The sequence below is a fragment of the Lepus europaeus genome, chromosome 2, assembly GCF_033115175.1.
Source record: "Lepus europaeus isolate LE1 chromosome 2, mLepTim1.pri, whole genome shotgun sequence".
Lineage (NCBI taxonomy): Eukaryota > Metazoa > Chordata > Mammalia > Lagomorpha > Leporidae > Lepus > Lepus europaeus.
The window spans coordinates 100,891,158-100,912,656 of record NC_084828.1 but is presented as its reverse complement, the minus strand read 5'-3'; the positions used below and the strand labels follow the sequence as shown (position 1 = coordinate 100,912,656).

The 21,499-nt window shown below is 40.9% G+C and overlaps 1 protein-coding gene across 5 annotated transcripts in view; it reads right to left on the bottom strand.

The window, feature by feature from the left end:
* Nucleotides 1–587: 587 nt before the first annotated feature.
* The window catches only part of ZMAT3 (zinc finger matrin-type 3), a 41,914-nt gene continuing 21,002 nt past the window's right edge, over nucleotides 588–21,499 (bottom strand). For 2 of the 5 annotated variants that reach the window (XM_062211590.1, XM_062211599.1), the window contains exons 3-6: nucleotides 16,654–16,773; nucleotides 12,049–12,215; nucleotides 11,832–11,932; nucleotides 588–7,982 (exon numbers count right to left, since the gene is read on the bottom strand). In XM_062211590.1, the coding sequence (XP_062067574.1) occupies nucleotides 7,771–7,982; nucleotides 11,832–11,932; nucleotides 12,049–12,215; nucleotides 16,654–16,773 (600 nt within the window). In that variant the 3' untranslated portion in view covers nucleotides 588–7,770. The remainder of the gene's footprint in view (nucleotides 7,983–11,831; nucleotides 11,933–12,048; nucleotides 12,216–16,653; nucleotides 16,774–21,499) is intronic. The other 3 variants (XM_062211618.1, XM_062211627.1, XM_062211609.1) reach the window with 3 other exon arrangements.

Genomic DNA, 21,499 nt, shown 5'->3' with positions numbered 1-21,499 from the left:
ATAATTTTTTTGCAGACTCGAGAATTTTTCCCACGACACAAAGTGTATGTGCCTTGCATGCCAATTAAATAAAGTGAAACATCTTCACAGCCTATAATCTACTTTTTAAAAGGAACATTTAAATTCCATGGCATACTGCATACAGTGAACCAGACGTACTCAAAGGACCACATCTCAACAATATATTGCATGTATCAGTTGATTACATTTGCAAGGGTATTTTAAATGTCAAACACCCAAAACATTAAGAGGCATCTGCTTTTTAAAATGTGTTTATTTTCAGCTGTGGTTATGGTCCACCCTTTCTCAGAATCTGAAGGGAACATAAATATTGAAAAACCAAAAAGAATCCGTAATATTGGTCCCAGGCTAACTCCAGTGATGAGGGGAAAGTGTGAGCAGCTGGGTCAAATCTACTGCAAGCCCAAGAGCAGAAAGAGCTCAAAAAGCCCATGGAAGACTATATGGGAACTGATGAATGAGGAAGCCCGGTCATCAACGGTCAGCACCAGAGCAGCGCCTCCGTGCTGACAACTGCCTTCTTCCTTTGGTCTCCAACTCACAACCAAACTATTTTCAGACAAGACTCAGAAACTGTTTTATTAAATTGAACACAAAATGCCTGTTTTAATAACATCAAGCCTTTATCAGAAATCAGTACATAAGTGAGGATACACAGCCAAAATAAGCCATCAACATAAGCAGTGTAAATTTTAATAACTTTCAGGTTTCTATATTCAATACGCTGAAGAAAATAAAACCAAAGTAGCAATTTCAGTTTCACAATTCACAGTTGATTGGTTTTAATCCCATGATACATTTGTCATTTCTGTAGCCCCAAAACACAGATTTCCAAAGTAGTGACTGGCACTGTGCTCCAACAGCATACAGAGATCCTAAATCCCTGTATGACATTTAGAGAAAATTTTAGGAAACAACCCAATTTCATACAGTTTGGGTTGGGTTTTTTTTTAATATCCTTTACCAAAAATATGGTTCTAGTGAAACAGCAAAAGCGGTTTTAAAAGTTTGCCATGCCACTAAATGAAGGGTTCTATAGTCTCCCTTCATGTTTTGGGATTTTATTCTCTAATTTAAAACAATAACTGCATTTAAATGCAAGCTTGCAGTGAAAGCAAACTCAGATTTGCTTCTGGATCTACAGCATACATCCAAGAGAGGCAACTTTTTGTCCTAGCAGAGACATGGAATGCTTTAAAGCAGAGTGTGACATATCTAGTAAGGCATCTCAAAGCAGACACACCACTCCCACACTAAGTCATTACAGTCAGCCAAAGGGACCACGAGGTCACCAATGAATGCAGAACGTACTGAGTGACACGCTGATTTACAAAAAGCACAGGAAGGTACTCAGGTACCAAAAGAAGGCAAAACAACAGCCAGACACTCCCAAAGAGCTTTGTTCCCATAAATGTCAGATTTGCAGAGCAGAAATAAACTACTTTATGTGTGCTTTGCTCTAGGATAACACCACTCACACTGACACATGGAATTCCTTTTCCTTAAAAAAATATATCATGTAGAGAACACACTCATAATCAGTGATATAGAATAGTTATTTTCACTAGTGAGGGGTTCACTTATGTACTTACACAGAATTATCAGTGAATCATGAAAGTCGTTTAAATGCAAACAGAAATCAGATAAAACCTACATTATTAGTACTCGGCAGTGCAGTGAGATTTTTAGTAATTGCACTGGACTTAATTAAGAACTGTAAGAATATCTTTAAACTCAAAGAAATTTGCAATGTCTAAAAATAAAAGTCTAATTAGTAAATACACATATTTTCTTTTCAAGGGCCCAAAGGAAGTATTCTGTTACTTTGGAAACCATGAATTTTATCAAACAAGTACAAGAATATGAGTCGCGAACATCTACATTTCAGTTGTGAGTCAATTTTCCACATTGAATCTTCCTGATCTGGGATAAGTCACTTAAATTCTTCAGATTTTACCCACAAAAAAGTGGTCATTAAAAATAAAGGCATAGATCAAAAAATGTTGTAAATATTACTAAAGCTAAAAATGGTTAGTTAATAAGGCTCACAATTTCAACAACTCATTGTACAGTACAATCATTTTTAATTCTGCTGATTATAATGAGAGGAAGCATGGGAAATTCAAACCATATCTTTAAATAAACCAATAGTTTTGACTTTCTAAACTACTTTCCTGGAACTGTGTAAACCAGCTAATCACACATGGGTTGGAGCCTTTCCTCCCCTCCACTTCCGGCGGAGCAGCTCAATAATGAAAGGAGAAGGCAGGCAGGCAGAAAAGCAGCAAGACTGACATATGGCGTGAGCCGAGCTCATACACCCCAACCAGTAACTGACAGTTTTCAAAGAAACTGCATAGTTCAGCAAAAAACACACCATCAGAAGAGGAGTAAAGAAAACATTCTTGCCATGAAACTGTAACATGAATGATGATTAAGCATTTTAAATGACCACCTCAAGAACACTTCCTTCTAAAAAGGAGTAACCTTCCCTCCCAGTAAGCACACACCAGAACAGAAACTGGAAGACTAAAGTCCACAGGAGAAAACCAATCCATCAGTTGGCTCAGGTTATCAACTTCACACACTGCTTTCAAAAAGATAAGGATATTCAAATAAACACTAAACTCTAGTTAATGACATCTATACTAAAAATTTGGGGTAGGCAAGATGTCCTATCTGAAATTTACATTGAAATGTTTTCAAAAAAAAAATGGATAGGTGAATGGAGGGATGGAGAGATATGTAGGAATACAAGTGCAATAAAATGCTGAAGGTAGCAGAATCTAGTGGTGAGTATACTATAAATTTTTTCAACTTTGATAAATGTCAAATTTTTTGATAAAATGTTAAAAATATTAATATTTCTACAAAAAATTAACTTAGCAGTGTTTTAAAGATTCTCTAAGTACTCAGCAATTCAGAATTTTCAATTAACCAAAGTAGGGAAAATTTTGTTTTAAAAGGCTTCAAGCCTGACTGGTGAAAATGCCTCTTTTAATGTAAAGACAAACTAACACAATTAATAATTATTATGTCTCACAGCCTCTTTATACACCGTATTTGCAAATATATAATTCTCTCCCCTCTGCAGAAAAGTTGGAATAAAGTACTGGAAAAAATAATTTTCCCAAATTGTCAAGTTCTCCCAACCCACCACACCACCATTCACTAAATACAAATGTTACACAGATCGAGGTGCAAAATGACCTATGACTCTTGCCAGTCTGGAACAACTGAATTTATTTTCTGGGAATATGGTTCCTGACCAATAATGGTAATAGGTTTTCTTGATATTAAATTAAGATTGCATTAAGAAATAAAAGAGAAGAATTCACACAGACCTTTGCTATTCCAAGTGCCTGTTTTATGAGTTGTGATTAATGGCAATAATTCTGTCATCTCTTCTCTCTGTGAAATGCTAATGCTTGCTAAAGGCACTCATATTCTGGGCTTAACGGAGACAGGGTCACATAGGACCATAAGCCAGTACTCTTTTTGGTAGCTACCCAGAAAGGGAGTTTACTAATGATCCTCCCTTTCATAAAGGGAAGAAAAAAATGAAGCAGCTATCAGTAGAAATCTCTTATGAGAAGTTATTTACATAGCTAATTGTCCATTCAGGTATCTGGATAGTAGTAGCTTATGACGATAGGGGTTCCCCCGCCAAAAATAATAACACTAAAAAAGATTTTCTTATCTATGAAACTCCTCAACAATGATTTGGGCTGCTAAGAAACAGTTGGGAAGGTAGAATTCTTTAAAACATCTATTCAAAAACTCTTTGCTTTGTACAATTAACATTTTGCTTATACTGCTAGAATGTTGTCTTATGTCTAAAGAAGCTCTATCATCCCGATTATACAACTCACCAGCTCTCCAGAGAGTACTTCCAGTCTGAATTCTGACACTGAGGAAACAAAATAGGTGAGATTCCAAATCTACCATTTCTGCAGGAAATGTTGTATCAAACACTTCCACGTCTCCTTTGACACAAACAAGACTCATCTTACACAAATCACTGGGCAGTCCTCAAACTCATTGTTTACAATCTCAGCCAACTCAGGAGTGAAGAATCATAAATCCTGAAGCTAATCCTTAGAATCTCTCTACAAAGGAAGACTTAGCCAAATGTATACATACAAAGGGACTTCAGTCAGTCAGTGGAAATGAAATTAAAAGGTAGGCTTATTTTGGTGCAAAATATTTTGAAATCCATGCATAATTCTTGCATAATACACATTTTCCATGGACTTTTTGAAAATTCCACATACGTATAGATTTCAAAATTGTTAGCACTAAAATAAACTTATTTCCTGATTCTATTTTCCCACGAACTTTTTAAAGCACCACTGTATGTGTATATGTGTATGTGTGTGTGTGTGTGTATTTCCTTATATCCTTGTTCAAACTGTAGGTAGACAGCTATAGGCAAAAGCATACAGTTCTTAAAACAGCTTTGCAAAATCAAATAGAGCATCTTTTCCTTCCTGTTAGTCTTTTAAATCAGACATAGGATGATCTCAACCATGATTCTTCATTCAACCTCAGGGTTTCAAAAATCCTAAATGGTTTAGGAAGAGTTGGGTAGGAGGAACTTTTTCAAAATAAATAGTATAGAAAAATTATTCACCTTCCAGAATTCAGCACAATAAGAGACAAGCAGACAAATGCAATACACACATGCACTTATTTACAAGTCGCAGGGCATGAGACACAAAGCCAGACTAACAAAGCATTTCTCTTCAGTATGGACTCAAAGGGATTACAGGTCACATTCAATTCTGTCACTTAACTTTTTTTTTTTTAAAGAAAAAAAAACACTTTGAAGGCAAATGGAATCCAATCATTTAATTGGAATGTGAAATTTTTCCTTTACAACTTCTTGTCCACAATACCTTAGAAGAGTTTCTAACTGTTATCTTCTAACACTGATTTTTAATGACAACTTACACAAAGATATTCACAGAGAAAAGAGACTGACGCCATGAGTTCTTAGGGATGATGACTGTAATCTACTGTTTCTGACTGAAGGTTTTTCATTGTTAGGCCTCAGATACCCTTGGATACAGTATATAAAAAGACAGGAACAGGATTCCCGGGGGAGCACAGGGTGCAAGTCCCAAAGCACGGTACAGAGCAAGACTGGACTTCACAAAATTTGAAACCAACGAAGATCACATATCACTGATTCAGGAGCAACAACCGCCTGCCAAGACAGGGAACAACACTGTCTACGTGGGATGTGTGAGTGTGAGAACCTGCACCAGGCACAGATGACAACCTCCGTTTCACCTATGAAACACAGGAGAATCCTGCAAGGTAACAAGCCCGAGACTAGAGGTGTGGGTTTTTTTTAAGATGCGTATATAACCTCTAGCAATGACCATGGAAGTACTTAACAAAGTCCTGGAGTTTGGAAATTAAGGAACAAACTGAGTTCTTTTAGGCAATATGGTACTAAAGTGTCATATAAAACAAACACATAGCTCTTTTTTTAGTGCAAAGAAATAGAGCAAGTAAGAAATAACACTATAAATCTAACTTCTTTCTTTAAAAGAAAATGCTCTTATGTATTCATAACATCTATTAAGGGCACTGGGAAACTGGAAACCTGAATTCACAAGGCCTGCAAAAACATCAGGCCCTTAAGTCCACCGTTTTTCATCCAAGTTGTTAAGTGGGGAGAAGGGGAAAAACGCTTCCTTTCATTTTGTTTCCGTAGGAAAAACTGAAAGTGGATGAGTGCCAGCTTTATAAAATGTAAATTCATATTCATTTTTCTTCATTGTTATCTGAAATAAGGAGTCAATGAAATTCTCTTTATGGTATGACATAAAAACACCTATGTGTGGGGCTGGGATGAATATGGCTGTGTGTATATAGACACAAAGAGAAAAATGAGATTTTTTAAGTAATCATAAGACAAAGTGGCCAGCACTATATTAAAATCTACCAAAAAATTATACTTAGCAGCAAAATGAGTAACCTACTGGCCAATAAGATAAGCCCTACATCATCCTAAACTAACAAAGTGAACTTTATTACTTCAAAAAGGATTATCATACTAAGAATCACGTGTCTAACTAAAAACTCAACCACACACTATTTCATTCTTATTTCTGGAAGAAATTACTGAATAATTCTACTTTTTAATAAACCACCATTCCCACAGAAGAAAATAACTTAATACTTTACTAAATGATAATCACAAATCTGATTTTTAATTATGGGCCTAAGCTGTTCAAACATTGTTCCAAAATAGTATAGAAAATCAATGGTGATTATAATTTCCCTTCTCTCCATCTATTTGCCTATAAAATTTTCAATGAGAAACAGAAACTTTACTTTTAATAAGTAACATAAGCAATCAAATATAAATTGATCATAGTGAAAAGGATGCTCAGTATAAACTTCCAGTTGATTGTGGCCTTTCAGAAGAAGCATGAATGAGCACCATTCTTATCCATGTAACATAAACTATAGTAAATAGATTAAATATGATTAATGGAAGTTTATAGAATATTTCATTATAATCCAGATATACACAATGGCTTCTCATTTGAAAAACAAAAATTTATAATGATCAGATACCAAAGTCATCTATAACATACTTTTAGTCTCTTCAAGGAAGCCATATAAAGATGAAAACCAAAATCCACATATTCTTCTACAGGAAATAATGTAACTGAAACTAGATTAACTTTTTAAAAAACTTCCTCTCTATGAAATAGCAAATGGTAGCATTTTTCAGGTCAGCCAACTAAATGGCAGGATAGAGAGGAATATAAGTAAAGTATAAGGATCGGATTATCTAAAAAGTCTGCCAAAAGCAAATGTCAAGAGATCTGAACTTACCATTGAGACTTTCAAATAAGTGCATGCTACTATCAATGAATTCACAACTCTAAAATGAAAAACCTAATACATATTCACATTTCCTAAAAATCAGCTGAACAAAAAAATCTTACAAACAATATCAAGCTTTAACTCTCTAGATACTATTCAAATGTGGGGCTTGGAAATCCCACAGCACAGCTGGGGCATGAATGTAAGCTTATTAGACATGTTGATGCAATGACGGGGGTAAAAAGAAGAGGGAAGGTGGTGGCAATTACTTGTGGGAAATCCATAACTGGGGATGAACGTAGGCTGTCTGGAAGTATACAAATACATCTAAAATGTCAGAGTTCAAGAAAACCTGCATTTTAATGATGGGGAAGTGGTAGACACTGGGAAAATATGACCTGGGAAAGACCCTCACAGAGTTTATAATAGTGATCTTACTGACAATGCATTAAGGTGATTTTCCAATGAAACCTGGGGAAACTCAAATCTCTGCTTTCTTATTTTTACTGTGATCTAAAGTAAGAACTCAACATAAGTCTTGGTTTAACAGAATCTAAAATTAGAACTGCAACAGATGATGAAATTTTCCAATAGTCACAGCTCTAAACGGCCAGACTAGTAGTCAACCAGAACTTGGCCGAGAGAAACAGTTATTTCTGATGGAGTAGGTAGGTCACATGCTTAGCAGCTCAACATAATTGACCTGAGAAAGCATTAGGACCTAAGAAGCATATTCTTTCCTCCTACCCCCAGTTTTGACATCTCATGGTACCACTGCAGGTTACATGTGTTAACATTAAGCAGAAGAATGTACTCATATCAAAAGACCACAAAGCAGGGCAGGTTGACAGAAGGCAAACAACAGGCAGGACAAGCTGCTCTACTAGAATACAGCAATCACTATACATATCCCAGATTCTCCATCTCATTCCTGTACCGCTGTTCAGACACCTTGCTTTTATGCTGCTTGCTCTCCAAATGCTGCCGGAATTCCATCTCCTCGCCAGCCCCAACGTTGCACATGGAGCAGTAAAACTGGCCACTTGGAGTAACACACATGGCTAGATCTCGTGGGATTCGCTGCCGAGAACGAGGATTGAAGTAAGGACCTGCTAAAGCAAGAGACAGAAGAGTCAGATACTCACAATACTCACTAGGTGAATGATGGCCTGATCAGTCATCACTGTAATTTGTATTTTTGAGTTCAAATTTAAAATCCACATATTCTTAAAGTAAATGTAGTTAATGGCATTATAAGTTCATACAGGCTCAATATAAAAAGATTTTCCCAACTATGCCAGAAACTCTCTAAATGAAGTCAACCTTAAAAGTGAGTACAAGGCCGGCGCTGTGGCTCAATGGGCTAATCCTCCGCCTTGTGGCACTGGCACACTGGGTTCTAGTCCCGGTCGGGGCTCCGGATTCTGTCCTGGTTGCCCCTCTTCCAGGCCAGCTCTCTGCTGCAGCCCGGGAGTGCAGTGGAGGATGGCCCAAGTGCTTGGGCCCTGCACCCCATGGGAGACCAGGAGAAGCACCTGGCTCCTGCCTTCGAATCAGCGCAGTGCGCCGGCCGCAGCGGCCATTGGAGGGTGAACCAATGGCAAAGGAAGACCTTTCTCTCTGTCTCTCTCTCTCACTGTCCACTCTGCCTGTCCAAAAAAAAAAGTGAGTAGAATTTTTTTAAAGATTTTATTTATTTATTTATTTAAGCAGAGTTACAGGGAGGGAGGTCTTCCATCCACTGGTTCACTCCCCAAATGGCCAGCAATGGCTGGAGCTGAGCCAGACGAAAGCCAGGAGCCAGGAGCTTCTTTCGGGTCTCCCACATGGGTGCAGCAAGACTTGAACCATCTTCCACTACTTTCAGCCATAACAGAGAGCTGGATCAGAACTGGAGCAGCCAGGAATAAACCCAGGATGCTGGAGGTGGCAGCCTTACTTACCATACCACAATGCCAGTTCCAAAAGTGAGTATGATTTTCAAAAATACTTTAATTTCTAAGGATTACATCAAAAATATTATAATTATGTAACTTTTAATCCACAAATTCTACTCCTATCAATTGTCCTAAGAAAATAGAATTTTCAGAGAGATTTACCAGTAAGGACTGGCCAGGGCTGTGCCAGACCAAAGCTAGCAGCTGGGAGCTTCATCAGGGTCTCCCACATGGGTACAGGGGCGCAAGCACTTGGGCTATCTTCCACTGCTTTCCCAGGTACATTAGCAAAGGGCTGGATTGTAAGTAGAGCAACCAAGACTTGGATCAGCACTCATATGGGATACTGGCACTGCAGACGGCAGCTTAACCCACTGTGCCACAGCACCAGCCCCTATGTTACTGATTTCTTAAGCTGAACCATTAATTCATTAATTTTCTGATTTTCTTTTCTAATATAATAATAAATAGTTAATGCTTTTCTCAAAATACTGCTTTCACAGGATCCTACAAGTTTTGATATGCTATTTTCTTTACCATTTGGTTCTAAGAAATTTTTTTTTATAGAATTTTATTTATTTGAGAAGCAAAGTTACAGAGACAGAGAGGGACAGACAGAGACCTTCCATCTTCTGGTTCACTCTCCAAATGGCTGCAATGGCCAGAGCTTGGCCAGACTGAAGCTAGGAGCTAAGAGATTCTTCCATGTCACCCATGTGGGTGCAGGGGCCCAAGCACTTCGGCCATCTTCCACTGCTTTCCCAGGCCATCTGCAGGGAACAGGATCAGGAGTGGAGCAGCCAGAATTCAACCCTGTGCTCATATGGGATGCTGGCACCATACACAGAAGCTTAACCTACTACGCCACAGTGCCCAGCCCCAGTTCTAAGAATTTTTAACTCTGGGTATGATTTCTTTGATTCCTGAGTTATACAAAAATGTTTTAAAAATTCCGAAACAAAGGGAAATGTTGTTTGCTTTTATACTGTCGTTACTGAAATCTCAATCATACCTTGGTCAAAGGACATAATCTATATTACCTTCATCCTAATATATACTACATCTGATCCTAACACTACCTGGTGCCACAAAGTGATGTTTCAGTTAATAACAAACTGTGTGTGACGATGGTTTCGTAAGATTCTATAGCCTAATGGCATTGCAGCCATCTTAGTTTGTGCACTACTCGCTATGGTGCTTGCACAGTAAGGGTCAGTGAGCCACACCTTCCCAGAAGGTATCCCATTCACTAAGCAACATGTGACTGCTGAGCTATCCCAGTTTCCTTCCTTTCAGCTGGACTTCTCTCATCCAAACTGACAAACTGACTGGGACTTTCATAAGTTATACAATAAAGTTATATATTACTAGTACTTGTATATATTTAGTCTTTCATTAACCATAGCACAGTATGCCTTCTAAATGTCCTTTTTCTCCAGGCTTCTCTTGCTTTTCTTTTTTTTTTAACTTTTATTTAATGAATATAAATTTCCAATGTACAGCTTATGGATTACAATGGCTTCCCCCCCCCCATAACTTCCCTCCCACCCGCAACCCTCCCCTTTCCCGCTCCCTCTCCCCTTCCATTCACATCAAGATTCATTTTCAATTCTCTTTATATACAGAAAATCAGTTTAGTATATATTAAGTAAAGATTTCAACAGTTTGCCCTCACATAGCAACACAAAGTGAAAAATACTGTTGGAGTACTAGTTATAGCATTAAATCACAATGTACAGCACATTAAGGACAGAGATCCTACATGATATTTTTTTAAAAATTGATTAATTTTCTATGCAATGTCCAATTTAACACCAAGTTTTTTTTTTATTTTCAATTATCTTTATATACAGAAGATCGATTCAGTATATACTAAGTAAAGATTTCATCAGTTTGCACCCACACAGAAACACAAAGTGTAAAAATACTGTTTCAGTACTAGTTATAGCATTACTTCACATTGGACAATACATTAAGGACAGATCCCACATGAGATGTAAGTACACAGTGACTCCTGTTTTCAACTAATTTTAATTTTTCTTTATTCCTATAAAGGACCTTTGCTGGCATTTACATGAATCAGAGGTAGAGGTAAGGAGGTTGCGGAGCTACTCAGTCTTAATATCCCTGCAAAAGGTAAGCTGAAAACATTCCTGTAAACTCAGGTCCTGAACTGAATGTGTTCATGAGAATAACCAAGGGAATAAGGGAATATTTTCTTTCTTTTTTTTTTTTTTTTGACAAGCAGAGTTAGACAGTGAGAGAGAGAGACAGAGGGAAAGGTCTTCCTTTTTTCCATTGGTTCACCGCCCAAGTGGCTGCTATGGCCAGTGCATTGTGGCCTGCGCGCTGCACCGATCCAAAGCCAGGAGCCAGGTGCTTCCTCCTGGTCTCCCATGAGGATGCAGGGCCCAAGGACCTGGGCTATCCTCCACTGCCCTCCCGGGCCACAGCAGAAAGCTAGACTGGAAGAGGAGCAACCGGGACAGGATCCAGTACCCCGACCGGGACTAGAACCCAGAATCCTCACAGGCAGAGGATTAGCCTAGTGAGCTGCAGCGCTAGCACCAAGAGATTATTTTCAAAACCACCTATGTCTAAGTTCCTGCCCAAATTTGCTGACTGAAAAATCTCCAAGTTATGGTTCAAGCATGTGTAATTTGTAAAATCTCCCCAGGTAATGCTGATTCATCACTCTGGTTAAAAACCACTGCCACGATCTATTTTATTTTCTCCAAAAAAATAAGTTGAACATGGTCTAACTTCAAGCCAAGTAGCCCACTTTCATGATGTATTTACATTTCTCTGCTGGAAAATATCAGAAGAAGCATAAAGAGACCCTAAAATAGACATTATGGTTTAAAACCAAAATAAATAATAGATAGGAAACAAATAAGACCCAATTCAAAATCAAACAGTGACAAACTCTAAATTCTCAGGACTATCTACTGCCATTGAAGAAAACTTGTGAAAAGTATAACATTTGCAGAAGGCAGCCAAAGTGTGTGCAGACACAAAGGATACCTGAATTGTTCTGTACTGTGTACATACTTCTCCTATTAGGCATCATCTTAAAGTCGCTCCCTTCTTTCCGGGTCCGCCGTGGACCCACCTCTGAGGATTCCCTAGAGAAAAAACAGTACAAAGGGTGAGACTTCTGAACAAGGATCCTTTCCAGCCCTCTATGCTTAAACACGGTTTCACAGGACACTTTGGCCTCAGAGAAAATGGCAATACCTACGAGAATGAGTGACTCTGGGCTTCCGCCAGTCGCAGCCTCTTGGCATGATTCTTCCCTTGATAGTGAGCCTGAGCCACGGCCGGAGAACTGAAGGAGGCATCGCAGAGCTTACAGTAGTCATTCTCGGTGGCCAGGATCACTCGGCCTCCCGGCTTAAAGGAGCCCACCTGACATTAAAGACACAAGAAACAGGGTCAAAAAAATAGGGAGCCAATTCCTTCCTTTCCCTCACAGGTCCTTTTAAGAGTTGTTAAAACAGCCAAAAGACTTGGCATGACCATAAGCACTCAGCTGTATAACAAAAGGAAATAACAATTGATCCTAGACTCCAAAAAAAAGCTGGGAGACCCTTCCCATTATTTTGCATTATTAACACCTACATACCAAATTAGTAAATGGCTTATTGCTATCTCTAGTGAAGAAACATTTTAAGTGAATTCAAAACCCCAGCACAGGGGCAGGTATTTGGCCTAGTGGCTAAGACAGAGTGTCTAGGTTCAAAATCCACCCTGGGCTCCTGACTCCAGCTTCCTATTAATGCAGACCCTGGGAGACACTGGTGATGGCTCAATTAACTGGGCTCAATTAATTTGGAGATATGGGCTGAGTTTCCAGCTCCCAGCTCTGGCCTTGGCCCAACCCTCATCATCATAAGCATGTGGAGTGAACCAATGGATAAGAGTTCTCTCTCTCATTCTCTCTTTCTCTCTCTGTGGCTGCTACTCAAATAAATAAATAAAAAGTAAAAATAATTTTGTTAAAAACCCAGCATGGAAAATCTAGGGTAGCAACTAATAAATAAATAAACAGGGGCCAGCATTGTGACATAGCAAGTAAAGCTGCTGCATGCAATGCTGGCATCCTACATGGGTGCCAGTTTATGTCCCGGCTGCTCCACTTCTGATCCAGCTCCTTGCCAGTGGCCTAGGAAAAGTAGCAGAAGATGGTCCAAATACTTGGGCCTCTGACACCCACACGGGGGGCCCAGATGAAGCTCGTGGCTCCTGGCTTCCACCTCCCCTAGCACTGACTATTGTGGCCAAATGGGGAGTCATCCAGTGGACAGAAGATGGCACTCTCTCTGTCTCTCTCTCTCCCAAACTCTGACCTTAAAAATAAATAAATAAACCCTTAAAAATAATAATAAATAAATAAATAGGTAGGGCCTAAAAATTGCATCATCTGAAAGAGTAAAGCCTGCCCAGAACCCATCAGGAAGTATTTACTGAATACCAACTGCTATGCTTGCTGCCTGCTCTGTAACAATTATACAGTCACATATTAAAAAAAAAAAAAAAAAAAAAAAAAAAAAAAAAAAAAAAACTGGGTCCTCAAACAATCTACTAACTAGCTACAGATATAATATAATCAAGAGAAAATAACCAGCAAATCTAAACAATTATATTCAGGTTGGAGAACAACACGTTAGGGGAAACCCAGCAAGCACCTGTAATATAGTAGACATAAATATTCTGGGGTCAACTAAAATGGTGAACTAGATTTGGCTAGAGAATAATAATATTTGTCATAAAGATCTGGAAACTACTGAGTTTCAGAACAGCTGAAGAAAACAGAGCTGGCTCCGGGGGTTCCACGGAGGAGGAAGTGCGCCCGTGCGAGCTTGGAGAAGGAGGCGCAGAGCAGGGGAACCTGGCTGCACACAACTGAGTCCTACTTGGGATTTGGGGAGCACACGCCCTCCCCAGCCCAGCCCAGCCCCTGCCTCCGGGGGTGCAGGTGCCAAATGAGAAACAGAGGATGCCAGGGAGACGGAGGTCCAGGTGTGCACTGTTTGGTGTGCCTCCACGGAACCACCCAGCCATGGCTGTTCCTCCTGGAACAGCAGGGCAGCGGCCTCAGCCCTCCTGGGAGGGGCTCTGGTCCCCGGGTTCAGATGGGAAGAGCAGCTTGGGCAGTAGCCCAGGGTCCACGCGAGGGAGGGGCGGCGCTGGCGCTGGGCTCCCACACTCGATCTCAGACACACAGCAGCTCTGGGGGTCTCAGCGGGGGCGGGGCCTGGCCAGTGTCTCCTGTGTGGTTTTGCTGAATGGGGCCTCAGGAAAAAAAAAGAAAGAAAGAAAGAAAACAGCACTGATTCACCTGGAAGAGAAGACTTTCCTGGGAACAGGATAGCTATCTTCAAAATCACAAAGGGCTACACTACGCTATGCTGCGAATGAAGGCTTGGGCTTTGCCCAGGTGGCTGGAGCAGCTGAAAACAATCCCCCACAGGGGCAGCATCCAATTCTGGAGCAGCTTTCGGAACAAGTCACGTGAACGCTGCTTGGCTTGTAGATCTCTCTGGGTGGTTTCCTGTCTTCTGATTCTGTTTTTCACATTTTCCCCATAAGGACAAACAGTAGGAGCTATTATTCAGACTTAAGTACTAAAAAAGAGCAGAGGTCTAAGATCAATAAGTTTTTGCTCCATATTTCACAAAATGTTAACAGTGTGGAAAGCTTTTAGCTTACCTGCACTTCGAATAAACTTCCAGCGAGGGTGATGCTGCTGGCCCACAGACCATATTTGATTGTTCACTTATTTATTTTCATCTACTTGAAAGGCAGAGCAACAAAGAAGGATGGAGGCAGAGAGAGATCTACCACCTGCTAGTTCACTTCCCAAATGCACACAACAGCCAGGGCTAGGCCAGGCCAAAGCCAGGAGTTCGGAACTTAACCCAGAACTCCCACATGAGTGGCAGAAGCCAAATCATTTGGATCATCACCCACTGCTTCTGAGGATGCAACAGCAGTCAGCTATATTGGAAATGGGAGAACTCAAACCAGCACTCCAATGTGGGTTGCAGGCATTCCAAGTGGCATCACAACACCTACTCCAATAGTTCACATTTTAATAAGGTTCATAGCTCTACATTGTTGCAAGCATTAAATGAAGTCAGAGGCCAGAACTAGAATGAAGCAAGCGAGATATCTGCCTTGGGCACAGAATTTAAGTAAGAACCCAAAAACCTCAGGGCCAGCATTGTGGCACAGCGGGTAAAGCTGCTGCCTGCAATGCCGGCATCCCATATGGGTGCCAGTTCGAGTCCCAGTTGCTCCATTTCTGATCTACCTCCCTACTAATGGCCTGGGAAAAGCAGCAGGAGATGGCCCAAGTCCTTGGGCCCCTGGCTCCTGGCTTCAGCTCAGCCCAACCCTAGCTGTTGCAGCCATTTGCAGAGTGAACCAGCAGATGGAAGACTGCTCTCTTTCTCGCTCTCTTCAACTGTGCCTTTCAAATTAATAAAATAAACCTTAAAAAAAGAAAAAGGAATCCAAAAACTCAAGTAATCAAGATAATATTTTGAAGGAATATTTTTTAAAAAGCAATCCTAAAGCAAAAATAATTCATTAATGCACAAAATAGCAAAAAAAATTTATATTTATTTGACAGATAGAGTTAGACAGTGAGAGAATGAGAGTGAGAGAGAGAGAGAGAGAAAGGTCTTCCTTCCACTGGTTCACTCCCCTAATGGCCACTACAGCCGGTGCTGCACCGATCTGAAGCCAGGAGCCAGGTGCTTCCTCCTGGTCTCCCATGCAGGTGCAGGGCCCAAGCACTCGGGCTATCCTCCACTGCCTTCCCAGGCCACAGCAGAGAGTTGGACTGGAAGAGGAGCAACCAGGACTAGAACCTGGCGCCCAAATATGGATGCCGGCACCGCAGGCGGAGGATTAATCAAGTGAGCCATGGTGCCAGCCCCCAAAATATTAAAATTTTAAAAAGCCATATCACAGCCTGAGATAAAAGGAAAATCAATAATTTTCCTATCTTTAACTTTTTAATATTTTGTTATCATAGATGTTTTATGCTAATTTTGATTTTTATATAATGCATTAATATTTATCATGATTACAGAGTTTTTTAGTACTCATCAAACTTTGTACCCAAATCAAGTACTTCTCTCACTTCATCCTAGTTTATCCCTGAATGAAACAATGCATGAGAAGTGTTTAGCAGCGTATTTTGGTATAACAAGTACTCAGCTGTAGTTACCATTATTTATGGCCATGGTATTCTGCGAACAAATAAAACTTCTGAGACAATTTAAGGAGTAAAATCCATATTTCAGAGGCAATTAAAATGGAGAAATATTTTGCCTAAAACAATTGTTCTGTCCTCCAAAGAGCAAAAGAACTTGCCTCTGAAGTGTGTCTCATACCAAAGTCCGAGAAGTGTGTACATAAGCTCTCTGCCTAACAGTAAGTAAATCATAGCCTCAAGAAACTAATTTTGCAACTGGAAGACCAAATATAATGTAAATGGGATTAAATAAAGAAATGAAATGTTTTAATCTCTCATTCAGGGCATAGCCTAGACATTCAGGGTCATCTGACCTAGAGATTTGAGAAATACAGACTCACATGACAATACCTGGATCATCACTTTCATGCATTGTAACCACAGCCAATAAGAAATCCCAAGGTTTACAGATTTGGACAAACATTAAATCCAGCACTATCGTTCAAGGAACTGAATGTACCAAGTAGGACCTTTCATCAGTATTTACCAATGGACGCATGGATGACAAAATTTATTCAGAGTATTTGTACGTATGAGATTCCTGCCTAATACCGCTTCACCCTGAAACATGTGTCTCACCTGTGGAGGGACTGGAACAACTGGAGTGGCAGCAGGCTCTGCCACATTGCTCATTCTGGTAGGAGGAGGACAGCTATTAGCAGCATAGTAATTTCGGAGTTTCTTACCATGATTTTTACCCTACAAAAACAAAATGAGTAATTATCAAGAAGAAAAATCTGTCATATCAGGCTAATCAACATATCCACATTTTTAAAAAGAAAAAAAATACAAGCAACACTAACTACATTTTATTCATTCATATGTACAGGGGTTAACAGACCACTAGCTGAATGTGATTACTAGATCTTGAGGTAAAAGAATCTATTCTTTGACTCTAAAGGAATGATTAAATATATCCAAGAAAGATAAGAAAGCCAAAAGAAACTCATTTCCTATAGGTTTCTGAAAAAGCATCACATTTCCTACTGAACTCTGTACTCCCCCATTGTGTTGCCATTCATTTGCCACTGCTCAAATACAAGTTTCATGACACTCTGACCTAATCTACTGTCTAAGTCAGTCATGACATGGATAATCCAATTCTTTTTACAAAAATAGCACTTGCAGAGTACCTTTTTAGTCATCAGGACTGTCATATGCACTACCTCAATTGCTGCTCAGAAAGTCCTATAAGGGGAACGGGCATTTAGCCAAGTGGTTACAATTCCTATTCCCATACTAGAGTACCTAGGTTTGGATCCTGGCTCCAGCCCCCAAATCCAGCCTCTTACTAATATGGACTCTGAGAGGCAGAGTGATGGTTCAAATAATTGGGTTCCTGCCATCCATGTGGGAGACCTGGATTGAGTTCCTAGCTCCTGGCTTCAGTCCAGCCATTGCGGGTATTTGGGTAGTGAACCAGCAGAACCCTCTCTTGCTCTTTCTCACCCTCTTTCTTTCTCTGCTTCTCAGATATTATTTCTTTTAAAAATGTAAATTTTGTAAGAATTTGTCGATGATATATGACAGCTGAGTTAGTGCAATCCCGAGAGTGCGGGGAACTTGCCCCCAGACTCCTTCAGAAGGGCTAAGTAGAAGAGCCAAAGTTTGAAGAAAGTCTTTGGAATCTAAAGCAGAGCCTTTTCCACCACAGCACAATGGCTTCAGCATGTACTATGGACCTCTGTGCAAGTGGATCTGCCTTTCTCATCATGTGTTAAGTTGTATCACAAGATTATATTCCTTGAATGATACAAACTGGTAGCAAGGATCAATGTCCAAAAGCATTCTAAATGAAGATAAAACCACTTATTATTCTTTATACAGTTATTTATTTATTTATTTATTTTCATTTTCTTTGAAAGGCAGAGAGATTGGGAGAGAGATCTTCCATCCACTGGTTCACTCCTCAAATGCCTACACAGCAAGGGCTGGGTCAGACTGAAGCCAGGAGCCCAGAACCCATTGCAGATATCCACTATGGGTGGCAGTGGCTCCAGTACTTGAGCCACCATCTGCCCCATCCCAGAGTACACATTAGCAGGAAACTGGATCTGAAGCAAAGGAGCCGGCACTCAAACCAGGTCCTCTGAAGTGGGATGCAGGTGTCCTCAGCAGCATCTTATCCACTGCACCAAATGCCCACGTGCAGCTTATTATTCTTTAAACTACATTGTGAAAGTCAAATCTGAAGAAAAATTTATTCATCATCTACTATATGCTAAGCCCTAGAAACAGTCTAAAGGATACAGACTCATAAGCAGTGAATATAATTTGAAAGTTCTATCTTCCGCCCTCAGATGCTCTTATCATGGTCACAGTGACCTCCAGAGCATCAGATCCAGAGGTTCAGTAAGTGCCTTCATCCTGCTTGACTCAAAGCAGCATGTTGACCTTCCCTCCTCCTTGAAATGGTCCAGCTCTTGTCTTCCAAGGCTCCCTCTTACCTTCCCATCTGTCATATTCCTCTAGATCCTAAACACTGCAGTGCCCAAGGCCCCACTCATGGCCCTCTTTTCACTCCATCTGGGCTCCAACTCTAAGCTATTTTACCCAGTTCCATGGCTTTAAAATACAATAAAATTATTTAGCTCCATCTTTGACCTTCAGAGCCTTATATCCAATTGCTTTCTTGATATCCACACTCTGGAGTCTTGAAGGGCATACATAACCTAGCACAGCTTTGATTGCTCCTCCACAAGACTTTCTCATCACTACCACCACCACTCATCAACATGTCAGTAAATGGCACCATTACCCACTGAGCTACTCAAGAAAAGCCAAGGTTCCTTTTCTTGATTCTCTCCTTCCCTAAATCAAAACACCCAATTCATCACCAAGTCTTCTCAGTCTATCTTCAAAATATACCCCAAGTCATTCCAATTCTCTCTGTGGACACTCAATACAGCACAGTAATCCAAGCTGCAAATATTTTTCACTTGTAGCAGGCAACAAGTCCTAACTGATCTCTGCTCTCAATCTTGTTCCCCTATAATCCTCTTTATTATAAACCAGGGTAATAATGCCAGGCATAAATCAGATCATGTCACTCTCAATTAAAATCTACCCGTGGCTTCCTACTACATTTGAAAGTGACAAATCTCACCTGTAAGGCCGTACATGATCTGGTCCTGTCTGTTTCAGTACTTCTTTCCTCTGCCCATGACAGTCTTGCCCATCTGGCCTGCTATGTGTTCCTTAAATACGCCAAGCTCATTCTAGCTCAAGGGCCTTATACCTGTTCCTTATACCTAGAATGTACCTCTTTCACATCTCTGCATGACTGACTCCTTCCTGTCTTTCAGGTCTCTACTTTCAAGTCTCAAGTCTCCCTATCCACCCCAACACACATGCTCTCCATCACACCACCACATGGTCTGATCTTACTTCATTTTATTATTACTTATTGCTATTTAAAACAATACTGTTTACTTATTTTTCTCTTCCCTCCCCTCCGGAAACTAGACCCCTTAAAAATAAGGATTTGTCTGTCTTTTTTACTGTTCCATTGCCAACGTCTAGAATACTTTCTAGCATATAAAAAGTAATCAATAAGTATTAGTTGGGTAAATAAATCAATTATAATGGAGATAATAAACAAACCACCAGGAAAACAGAGTAGAAATTTTTTTTTTTTTTTTGACAGGCAGAGTGGACAGTGAGAGAGAGACAGAGAGAAAGGTCTTCCTTTTGCCGTTGGTTCACCCTCCAATGGCCACCGCGGTAGCACGCTGCGGCCGGCGCACCGCGCTGTTCCGATGGCAGGAGCCAGGTGCTTATCCTGGTCTCCCATGGGGTGCAGAGCCCAAACACTTGGGCCATCCTCCACTGCACTCCCTGGCCACAGCAGAGAGCTGGCCTGGAAGAGGGGAAACCGGGACAGGATCAGTGCCCCGACCGGGTCTAGAACCCGGTGTACCGGCGCCGCAAGGCGGAGGATTAGCCTGTTGAGCGCCGGCCCAGAGTAGAAATTTTTAACTTTCACCTGAATGTGTCAGGGAATACTTCCAAGAAAAGGAAATGCATCATGATTTATTTTTTTAAGATTTATTTATTTGAAAGTCAGGCCGGCGCCGCAGCTCACTAGGCTAATCCTCCACCTGCAGCGCTGGCACACCGGGTTCTAGTGCCAGTCAGGGTGCCGGATTCTGCCCCGGTTGCCCCTCTTCCAGGCCAGCTCTCTGCTGTGGCCCGGGAGTGCAGTGGAGGATGGCCCAAGTGCTTGGGCCCTGCACCCCATGGGAGACCAGGAGAAGCACCTGGCTCCTGCCTTCGAATCAGCGCGGTGCGCGGGCCGCAGCGTGCCAGCCGCGGTGGCCATTGGAGGGTGAACCAATGGCAAAAGGAAGACCTTTCTCTCTGTCTCTCTCTCTCACTGTCACTCTGCCTGTCAAAAAAAAAAGAAAAGAAAAGAAAAAGAAAGTCAGAGAGAGAGATCTTCCAGAGCTGGCCCAGGCTGAAACCAGGACTTCATCTGGATCTCTCCCACATGGGTGCAGAGGCCCAAATGCTTGGTCCATCTTATGCTACTTTTCCCAGGCCATTAGCAGGGAGCTGAATCTGAACTGGAGCAACCAGGACATGAACCTTCAGGCAGTGGTCTTACCCACTATGCCACAATGCCAGACAGCTTTTAAAAATGATAAAAGTTTACTGGTCAAATAAGCAGTGAAAGAAAAAGAAATTGCATACTGAGGAAATGGCATGAACAAATGGCCCTACCTGCCCTACAGAAGAACCACAAGAAATGGTCCTTAGGATCTGTAGGCGAAGGGGAAGAATGGAGACAGGCAGAGGGCTCACCCTTAAGGTTTTGTCCATGATACAGAATTAGGACTTTAGAGGCAGCTTCTGGGAGATTGTAAGCAAAACAGTGTCAAGCTCGCAACATCCTGGACAAAGATCATCCTGGTATCAGTATAGCAACAAATCATAGTGGATCAAAGTGAGAAGCCAGGAAGATAGAGAAGAATGCCAAAGACAAAACTCTAGGACAGTACCACTGACTGCAATGGAGAATTAAAATCAAGAAAATGTCCACCCTATGAAGTAAGATGAAAACCAGACGTGTGCAATCATGGAAGCCTAGAACCAAAGCTGGAGCTCAGGAGTGAGGTCAGGTTGCAGACAGAATCTGTGGAGTTACCAGCATGCAAATGCTATTTAAAGCCATGGATCCTAAAGAGACCACCAACACAGAGTGAAGAGAGACAAGAGCTGTTGAAACAGCCCTGGTGCCAAATGAGGGGCTGCACCAAGAAAATGGCTGAAGTGGGGAGAACACAAAAAGTGTGAAACAGATAAAAAAACACAAAATGATAAGGTGGAAAAGCAAGTGGAAAGACAGCTAGTCACAGAGCAGATGAAGTTAGTATGTCCCAAAATTAAAGAAGTGCTACGGTTTGAAAGTAATTTGTCCCTATAC